An 11,443-nucleotide genomic window follows, 5' to 3' on the forward strand; every position below is an offset into this window, starting at 1 on the left:
TAGGGGTAGGAATTTGTGATATGATTGGTCGTAGAGGGCTGTTCTGTTTATGAGTTTTTACGGTTCTATTACATAATTTTAATTGCTGTTTCCTGATATGTGTTTTTATTGACTTTTCTTTTAACGATATTTGGTCATTATTCTTTTATGTACCTGTTTTACTAAATTATATTTAATTGTTGTTGTTTTTTGAGACCTGTATATTATATGTACATATTTTATTAAGTATATTCATTTGTTGATACACGTTAGTTTTATGTACCGGCTTTATCAATATATATTTTGTTGTTGTTGCTATTTTTGGTACCCGTTTGTTTAATGAACTTGTTTAATTGATTTGTATTCAGTTTTGTTGTTTTTTGATACCTGTATGTTTTATGTACTTGTTTTATAAAATTATATTTAGTTGTTGTTATTTGTTTCTGATACCCGTTTTTGTACCTGTTTTACTAAGTCATAATTAATTATTTTTTCTGACACTATTTCATTTTATGTATTTATTTCATTAAGTATATTCAGTTGTTGTTGTTTTCTGACACCTCTTTGTTTTATTAACTTCTTTGTTAATATTATTTTGTGTGATACCAGTTTGTTTTACCTATCTGTTTTATTAAGCTATATTTAGTTGTTGCATTTTTTCTGATTCTAAGTTATACACTTGAAAATTAGTGTACATGAATACATTTTAACGAGCCATTTTACTCATAAATGCAATATCAATAAGTAGATTATATATATATATATATATATATATAGGTAGATAGATTTACTATATTAGATATAAATCATATATCAGTAGCACTCATACACTGTTATTAAAATAAACCATGGCAACTACAACAAGAATGCTGCGTATGTTAAAAAGATCACAGGCCATAATGTGTGATATAAGATGTGCCCTGAGTTTTGGAGGTAACTGCGAAAATAGGACCCACATTGCGGTGGGAATACCTTAGCCTCCGTTCGCTAGTCTCACATGTTGAAGAAAGAAAAAGAAAATAAGTAAGAGAAATAAACATAAGTTAGGAGAGCAAGATTGGGTGCTCAAGCCCACAACGTTTCACATTTATATCACCCTTCACTGCCTGCAGGCAGTTATGGAAAAGTAACTGCTCTCCAAAGAAATGAAAAATGAAAGAAAAACGAAAATAAGGTCCTACTAATAGGGGTAAGTAACGGAACCTTACCTCTAGTTCGAATAACTTGGGTGGAATTTAATAATTTCATACTAGTACAATTTGTCTACTATTAATTTCAGCTTTTACTACTGTAATGCCAACTCCAGAAGGTAAGGTTCCCTTACTTACCCGTAATTGAAGGATTATATTTTCTTTTTTCTTTCATTTTACATTTCCTTAGAGGATATTCACCTTCCCACAGCTGTCTGCAGGCAGTGAAGGGTGATATAGATGTGGGACGTTGTGGGCTTTAGTACCCATGTCTCGCTCTCCTAACTTATTCCTGTTTTTAATTTACTTACTTATTTTATGTCTATTCTTTTCTCTTTAACATGTGAGAATAGTGAACGGAGTTAATTCTGTAGACGGGGTATCCTTACCGCAGTGTGGGTCCTAATTCCGCAGTCACCTCCAAAACCCAGAGCAAATTTTATATTACACATTATAGCCTGTACTCTGGTGATTTTGTTAATATATGCAACGTTTATTTGTAGTTGTTAAAGCTTGTTTTTATAATCAAAAAGGATCCTTCATCACAGGTTTGGTCTTGCTGTTTTCAACGTAATATTTCCTTTTGAAGTTAATATTTACTTAGCCGTTGAAATGATGTTTTTAGATATGCATATATATGTATGTGTATACATCATATGTGATAACTTTCACATGCTTACAGATATCATATATGGGAATGTTTTCCTATATTGAGAAAGAAAATAACTGGTGATTCGCTGAATTTTTCTACTAAAAGTTTTAGACTTTTTGTGAGGTAGTTCATTTTAGAACTACATTATAACAAAATCTTATTTTAATCAGAGTTTTCGAAATTTCTCCAAATAGTTTAAAATTTAGTTATAAATATGTGACATATTATTCATTATCAGTTGGAACTGGGTAATTTTTATTCACGACTAGGAAGATGTGAATATTAATTTCTAATTTTGAAGCACGTTGCATACCTAGAAATTCTGTTATTTCAGTTTTATTTTACTATATAAATGATATTTAGTTTACATATTATAACAAACTGTTTCTGTATGGTTCGGAGTAATACAACTTGTTCAAAATTACTTATAATTACAAGTACTTTACTAATGATGTTTACGTGATTTAGTAATATCAATACTTTAAAAATACAAAATAAAGAATAATTGCATATTAAATGCACAGTCAGTTGCTCTTTTGTACATGTATTTGAATATGACATATAAGTTCCTCCATAACCACTTTTATAGATTTGTGAATTTGGGTAAAGGAGTTATAAGGCTTTTCCTCCGATAAAAACTTTAATATATTTTTATGCGAGTACAGTGAGTAGAATTTTAATTTGTGACTTAGCCTGCTTAATAACAAAGCAAAGTGTGGTAATGTGTTATTTAATACTTCATCTAGTCTTCTGTTTGTTGCCCAAAGTGTGCAAAGTGTAACATATTTCCAGACTGATTTGGTTTGATTTAGCGGTTAAATCTAAATATATTTATTAATAATGCAAATATTCATGATAAAAATCATATTAGACTACAGTTTTTTACATAAGCCCTTTAATTAGCTCATTACGATTTGTGTTGGGAAAGGGGGGCGGGGTAAAAGCGATTTTTAAAGGTGCCAGACCCCTGTGCCTTTCTAACCCCCTCAAGATAAATTAAATAATAGCCCTAACTATACATAATTCTTCCTTAATAGTGAGTAATTTACATAAGTTCATATTAATATACTATTTGTTTTGTTCTGTTTTTATTGAATTTAATTTAGAAAAGTTTAAATCACATTAGGAAGTTCCTTAAAGTAACTGTATTTCTTGCTCCCAAAGTATGTCTGTCCCTCCTCTCTTGAAAGAAAATCATCATGTCTACGAGGTTGATTACTTGAAGAAATATTATTATAAGATTCAACCAGTACGTTGAACGTGGAGATGAAAGTTAACAAAAGGTGTTGATTGGAGATAAAATCGTCCTCTATCTTTCAAGTTATATCATGAACATGAAAAGGAAACACATAGTTATGATGTTGATTTTGATCTTAATTGTGAATTTCATTACTTTGACTAAAGTAATCATTTTCTAAAACTGGTTTATTTAAATCAATTAACGTATAACTTAGCTGTTATTTATATTTTGTTCCTACAATTAAATATATATATATATAATTATAATACCACATCGTTTTGGCTTAACCTACTCATTTTATATAATTTCTTTTTAATTTACTGGTTGCTAGTTTGAGTATTTTATCCCTTGATGTCAAGAGTGATATTTGTCTCTCTCGTTCGTTAATACATGTAAATCAGCAACGACCCAAATGACGGCACGCGGGCCGCATCTGGCCCCATGGCTGAGTTCATCTGGCTCGCACAATTATTATGAATCACATGTATAAGTTTAAGTTAATACGTTCAAATATTGTACTTACAAATGAAAGTTAACAGAACAGACCCCATCCAGTAAACAATATAAGTAATCAATTACGACCCTCCAATGTTTCTATCCTGTATGATCCAGAGTTCCTTAGGTAAAATGTCGGATCATCTTGATGTAAGCAAAGCCGATATCTGTCCAACAGAAAACTGCAGAAATTAATATTAATTTCCAAGTAAAGTAAGCTACCTTCTAAATTAAACATGGTAGTGTGTAATTAAGCGTACTGTTCTTACGTTCATAATTTAAAAAGGTTATTCGAATTGCTTTATCAGTTGGGTATACCATGCTGTTAGTGATATTTTTGGCTATAAGTCCAATGACATCTTATGATGTTCGGCTAGCTTAGCAAGTTTAGGTTAGTCCTAAATCTATATATACTAAGGTAGCAATGTAAAACAATATCTATAATACGAATGTTATAATTAAAAATTAATATATTACATATTCTGACCAATACTGTTAAAAAATGAAAATAACTTTAAAGAAAGAATAGAGTATACTTTGGTTACGGATAGTTGATAGCTGTATGTAAAGTCGGATATTTAATGATAATCATTTTTTTAATCACATCATTCTTTACTGACTCTCTACCAAGGCACGTCTGAGGCAGACAGAATTACAATATCTAGATCTTAGTTCAGAAGCTTATATCACTTATTTAATGAGACTACTTACTTTTCTTAGGATGTAGAACGCCCTGCCTTGCAAAGCATGATATTTTATACAGTAATAAAGCGTGTTCGCAAGTTACTTGTTTTTTCTTAAGAAGATTTTATGGGTATTCTACATACGCGTAACTACAACAATAAATGTTGTTAAGGAAGCAGTCAAAATGAATGCCTGGAAAATCCATATTAGGTACAAGTGATAAAAGAAGTAATAATTCAGCTAGTTTCGTGGTAATAATGACTACATGATAAACATATATTATTTTAAGAACATATATGTCTTACAGTTTTGACAAGTTGTTTAAAGTTTCATTGTAGTGTAATTTGTGTTTCGGAGTCGACTGTGAAAAGTCTTTCTGGATGCTTTCAGAATACTAGCTGAGGGTACCCATTAGGGAATCAAAAATATATGACAATGTTAGATAATGTTTCCCTTGTTTCATTCTCCTCTTATTAAATATCTAATAACTTCATTAGGTGCTAATTGCATAACCTGATTTGTGGAACATAATAGTTGACCCATTTAACTGATTAAGTACACGTGTCTTTAAATTCAAAGCCAAAAGTATATATACAAGTAGAAATGTGCTTTATTTAAGGGTGTTTTTTATCCTTCTTCTCAGGCAAAAGTCCTAAAACAAATTATAGTCCATGTACACTGTTGGAAAGTTTTCAGTTATCATATAAAAAATTACGGTAATTGATTCAGCCAACTTTAGGTGGTAGGTGATAACACACATAATGGATCATCTTTACAGTAAGATTGCAGCGTAAACGCCTGTAAAGTGTGGTAATTTTGACATCATGAGGTAATAGAATTTGTGTTAATTGTCCTTGAAGACCAGTTGAGTGCTTTTAAAGATAAGAAAAATGTAAATGTTCAACAGTCACACATTTGTTTTTCTGATTTTTAAATAAAAATCGTGATTTCTATATACGAGTGTACTGGTAATAAAGAAAATTGTACCTCATACAGTGTTAGGCTTTCTGCTATGTTATATTTTTTTTACATTTCTCACTTTAATATATCACTAATGTATGTACTCTCGAATCAGTATTATTTTAACAGTATTATATGTCATTACAGATATAAACACAGTCCTCAAATCACATGCTGTTGTTGGACTTCTTGTAAGAATTTATGTAAACTTCAACTTTAACTTGAAAAAAAAACTTAAAATTTTGCACATTCAGTTTGAAAAGTATTTGTAGAATACATAAAATAATTTAAAATCAGTATTAAAAACTGTTGAAAATGTTCCCAAATAATATATCAATTTCAAATCAATCGTTATAATCAGATCATTGGGAATGATTGCTAAATATACAATACCAATTAGGCAGATTTTTAAAATTCCCAGTAACGATTTGTTACTTGAATTCTGTTAAGAAGCATTTAATTTTTTAGCTTTAACCAAAACAATACGTTATCAGATTTTGTCAACGTTGTTTAAGTATTTCATAACTATTTTGACATTATAGAATAGGGTTAAAATTATAGATTCATTGAAGTCAAGATCGAAGTGAAAAAGTAATTCTAATCCAGTTCAATTTCATCTTTCTAAAGATTTGCTTCTTCCTTTCCAGTTTATTGCTTTCTATTATGCTTCTAGATCTGTTCACCAAAAGGAGATTTCAAATTTAAATCAAAAGATATGATGCTCTGAATAATTAGTATAATTTGTTTTAAATGTGTTTTTCTTGTTTACACTGAAGTTGAAAATTTATGGCTTCAAAATCTAAAGAGAAACAAAAAATCTCGACAAAAATCTTACGTATTAATTGTACGACTTTTTACTATAATTGTCTAATTTATGTTACAGAGAAAAACGAGTAATTGGATCTTGCATTATTTTAATGGTGTTGGGTTGGGTTGCAGTTAATTAAGTAATACGCTATTTGCCATCTCTGTGAAAAGAAAATCGATCTCAGTTCGGTGGCGTCTCTCTTGCGATAGTCTCCAACAAATGTTATCATGTTTAACATTGGTTATTGGTATTGAATGACAATTAAGATTTAGACCGTAGTCGATACTTAGATCTTTCTATTGAGTTGTAGTGCTGGTATATATAAATTATGCGTATTGGACCTTTTATTTATCTGTGTATATGGTAGTAATGATGCTTTTAAAAAATACTTTACACATTATACTACATTAATGTTTATTAAATAATTAAACTAATATAGTTTTACATAACCTAAAAGGGATATTTATCGTTTTGTTGATTAAGTTTGCTTCAAAGATAAAAACAATTTATCTTAATAATCTCTTAAAACAGTATTCACTGCTATAAGAATACATTATTTTACACGCAACTGGTGTTAGAATTTTAATGATGTTATACATATTATTTGTATAAAAACTTAATGAGACATTACTTAACAAATGAATTAACATGTGAATTAATATAAAGCATGTAAATATGCATCATTTATTTCTTTTATCCAGAACAAGAGTGTCACTACTGTTTGAAAATGTAGTGATTAGTTTTACTAACATTTCTTTATTTATATACTTCTTTATGTAAAGAAAACTTTAAACGAAATGCTTTTCATTATTGTTTAAAAGGTTTTGTCCCAACCACTCTATGTCTACGCATATATTTACTGCATATTATATAGAAAACAAGTTATTATTCAAGATTGTTCGTTTAGGTTCAGCTCAACCTCCACCAAAACCACAGCGTTCGTTTCAGCAGGCTCTAGTCCCACTCACCAAAGCAGTTCACTCCACTCCACCTCCCACTGGCCCTCTGCCTGCAATACCTTCTCCTCGATCAGCTCAGCCAAAACCTGGTGAGTTACATTTCAAATAGTAATCCAGGGATATAACAGTGACATACGCCGGTTACTATCATTATATTGTGTTGTAAAGATATTTTGAGCTATACGTTGAATAGTGTCAAATTTACTTTAATTCAGATTCTTAAAGTTTAAGTGCGTAACTATGCATTTACCTTTTTCATTTAGCGATAAGAAAGGGTAGCGTGAAAGTATATTAAAATGTACGATTTCACTGCATAATGTAGCCATGACTTCAAAACAAGCTATACGTAACGTTTTTAGGCTAAAAATTGTTAGGCATCACAATAAGGATGCAAGTTGGCTTATTAAATAATTCTATTTCAAATATATCAAAATAAACCGAAGTAGCACGATAAGCAGTAGAAGAAAAAATAAATACATGCGAATGATAGTTTGTTATGATGCGTCATATATTTAAATATGCAATAGTGAAATATTATTTTTGCAAAATTTTCAAGATGTTTTCAGATTTTATCAGGAAATATTTTCTTGAAAACAATGTAACATACTGATTCTAAAACAACTTTGGTCATTATTTATATATGAAATAAGTCGTTTACTTTATAATTTTGCATTATATTCAACATTATATTTGAAATGTACATACTTGGAGTGATGTAAGTGTCAACGTGATTTAGATCGCTACCACGACCCTCATGGATCCTATCGTTCCACCCCAGAGCGGCCCTACCCTCCAGATGGTCAAGCTTTTTATCATGCGTCCCCTGACAGAAGATACGACCCATCTTACCAGTCTTCTCCAGAAAGAAGATCCCATGAATCTGGCTACCTGTCCTCCCCAGAGAGACGTCCAGACGTAAAGCGCACTTTCCCACCTTACAGTTCTGCAACGTTTGATAGTCGAGGATATTACAGAGATCAGACATATGGATCACATGATCAGGCTTATAGCTCTAGGTCTGGAAGCACTACACCAGCTATTGATGAGGAAGCACGGTAAGAACATTAAACCATTCATTACAATGCAAAATATATTGAGCTCAATTCAAATTATGGAAACGAAAAATGAATCATTATGAACAGCATGGTACATATGAATAATATAAGCTTGTTTTCTACACTCTAAGTCTATTGAGGAATTGAAATTAGGAAAATATGATTTTCACATATATACATGTTAGCTTACAGAAGGTAGGAAAATCTAAATATGTAACAGCTAAGGATTGATATCGTCAGTTCAAATGAGTATATGAATATAGGTCAAGGATAAGCGCATCTCTCTTATTAATAAATACTGGCGTATGCCGTACATACTTTTAGATGCATATATATATATATATGTGTGTGTGTGTGTGTGTATACTGCAACTGCCACTTAATACTATATATGTATATACACATATATAAAGTTTTATGTATAAGTATATATAACAATGCGATTCCGTGTGACTCTATTCGTTCTAATGCTTTTAAAAATAGATACAGGGGCTATCTGCCCTAACTAATTTAAATTATTTGTATTCACATGCATCATCGTAATCAAGAGTTTTAAAAAAATATGATTATGCTACACTATTGGAAACTAATATTTTGAGCAAGTGTAATTAAAAATATATGACAAAATTTTATAGACACATGCACACAGAGTAATGTACGCAATTACAAGTTAACATTACAATAAGCTTTACAACAGACGATAATCATTCTATAATTAGTACTTTTTTATTTAAAGACAAGCTGTAGACATGCTCAGTTTTCACGTACTTATAAGGTATAATTACATATTTGTTTGCATAGGAATAATTATAACATATACAATATATTATAAGTTATAATTACATATTTGTTTGCATAGGAATAATTGTAAAATGGGCAAAAATGTATTACAATTCATGAGTAAATAAAAGGTACTTAACGGAACAACTCATCTTATATTCAGATATTTCAACGAAATATGTATACCTTTATTTACTTAATGTGCCGTGTTGATATTAAATCTATATGTAACAAATATGAGGTTAATGAAGAAACAGTCGTGTGTTATAGTTTCTATAAGGTATATTTCGATATCTTAGCATAAACACAATTTTATTGGATATTACATAGCAAATATATAACAAACATTGTTTAGGGTAAGGATGGAGATGATGGAGCGGCAACTAGCAAGTCTAAGAGGTCTTGTTCAGAAAGCCTTGGTTTCCAGTCCAGCAGGTCAGCCACAAGATCTGGTTTCTTCAAACAAAATGGAACTTGGAGGGGACAAAGAAGGTAAAACTAAAATCCATTTAAATCAAAATGATCATCGATACCGGAACTGTAGACAGTCCACATTTTTCAAATAACAAACTAAAATGAAACTGCTGTTTATGCACAAACATACAACAAAAACTTAAGTACTGTTAATTTAAGAAACCAATAAACCAAAAGCTTAACTGTTTACGTCTAAACGAATACAGCAAACCGAAACTTAACCGTTGTTTATACATAAACAAAACAGCAAACAAAAGGTTATTTGTTGCTTATATATAAACACATAGCAAACTAAACCTTACCTGCTTGTATATATAAACAAAACCGCAAGCAAAATGTTAGTTGTTTATATATAAACACACAACAAGCTTTATACATTTTACATGCTGAAGTCATGAAGCACAATAAATTAGAAATGCCTAAAATTTCTTTACACGCAGATTACTAACAGGAAGAGTGAAGGTAAACAGTAACTATCATCAACCTTGTTAGTGTTCTTATCCCGTTAGTACATCAAAAGCACAGTAGAGATTTACTGGAAGAAGGTTTCCATTCAGTCAAGTGTTGAGGTTATACTGACGAAGATTAACTCTGAGCTAAAAGTAAAATTCTATATAGCATGTAGTTTTTTTTCTTTTATTGTACTCTATGACAGATTTTATTCTCCAAAATATAACAACCAGTTGAATACATGCATATATATATTTTCATAATATTTGTGTAGACTTTATATCTCTTGTTATATCGCATATCTACCACATGTATGTTTTGTTAGTTTCGATTTATAATTCGTTTCTTACATTTCATATAAGAAAGTAGAATTGTGCAACCGTTTCTATCACTTTTTGAAAGACTATCTTTTGAGAAAGAAAAATGGTATGACCATTCTTTAAGTTAAAGTAAAAGTGTAAAGGGCTTTCTCCAGTTGATTTAAGATGTATATTTATGTGTGTGTAAGTACGATATTTAATTTCAATGCTACTATGTTGAGGGTTTCTTACGCAATCTATCAGACTTGTAGTTATTTGTAAAGAAGTTTAGGTTTCAAACCTAGGTACATTACAATTTATAGCATCTTTCATGGTTGAACTGATAATTAGCCTCAACCATAAGTTTCTCATTAACATTAGTTAATTTATAGAACATTAACTCTTTTTATCAGCTTTTGATTCGAACTTTATTAAAAAAGTAAAACTTTTAATCTTGCAAACTTAGATGATTTACTAATTTGTAGCGTCATTTCCGTGTACAATCTAGGAAGAAGTCATTAACCTAAAATATTAATATTCGTTTTCATTTTAAAACCGAATATATACATAAAAATTGGCATTGAACATTTTTCAAGTTTGTTAGTCTGTGATTACATAATGTTTATAAATCCTCTTAGACTGTTAACTTTTTACAGGTACATTTTCTTCATTTAATTTATGTACTGCTGACATAAGCAAACAGACAAAAATGAAATAACTATTACCTGAATATTTGCTTTAATATTTACTTTATTGCTTGTAGGGAATGAAGTTATGCTTATAATCAGTTTCAATAAAATATGCAAAGGTGGAATATACATCTCTTCTTTGTTTTGTTTTTTTTGTTGTTGGTTTCGGGTTTGGCAGTTGCAATCACACATATACTGTTTGTACAGTCTGTATAAAAAGAGTCTAAACCTTTATTTATGTTCGCACTGTTGAATTTCTCCGCCCACACTATTACGTTTTTAGAACAGTTTATACCTCTAAAAATAAATGTCTCTCCACAAATATGTCGAAATTGTAAATAATCGAGAAAGTCCATTTTAAAATTGTGAATCTACTTTAAAATTACTGTAAGATTTAGGACTAATATATTACTTTAATTTGTCTAGTACGTCTTAAGACACAGTTCAATTTTATGAAAGTTAAATGTATCTGATAACGCTAATGTTATGTTATTTTTTAAAGTAGTTTTGTGTTGATATAACAGTATTTTACCACACTTTCTATGAAATTATTACCATTACGTACCATAAATTAATACGTTAATGTACATTGTTACGTATTAGAATTTCGAATAGTCCAAAGCCGAGTTAAATAATTTAAATATATTACTTAAATTGTACTTTGGATTAGTATTTAAATAAATGCCGATATATTAGTCAATTTACGATATTTGCCAACAAGATTGATACA

General features: G+C 30.0%; 1 protein-coding gene across 5 annotated transcripts in view; it reads left to right on the forward strand.

Moving 5' to 3' along the window:
- The window catches only part of LOC106463154 (coiled-coil domain-containing protein CG32809-like), a 164,870-nt gene that overhangs the window by 105,639 nt on the left and 47,788 nt on the right, over positions 1-11,443 (forward strand). For 4 of the 5 annotated variants that reach the window (XM_022390582.1, XM_022390579.1, XM_022390581.1 and 1 more), the window contains exons 7-9: positions 6,916-7,056; positions 7,704-8,022; positions 9,157-9,293. In XM_022390582.1, the coding sequence (XP_022246290.1) occupies positions 6,916-7,056; positions 7,704-8,022; positions 9,157-9,293 (597 nt within the window). The remainder of the gene's footprint in view (positions 1-6,915; positions 7,057-7,703; positions 8,023-9,156; positions 9,294-11,443) is intronic. The other variant, XM_022390580.1, reaches the window with a different exon arrangement.

The sequence above is a fragment of the Limulus polyphemus genome, unplaced genomic scaffold, assembly GCF_000517525.1.
Source record: "Limulus polyphemus unplaced genomic scaffold, Limulus_polyphemus-2.1.2 Scaffold1337, whole genome shotgun sequence".
NCBI lineage: Eukaryota > Metazoa > Arthropoda > Merostomata > Xiphosura > Limulidae > Limulus > Limulus polyphemus.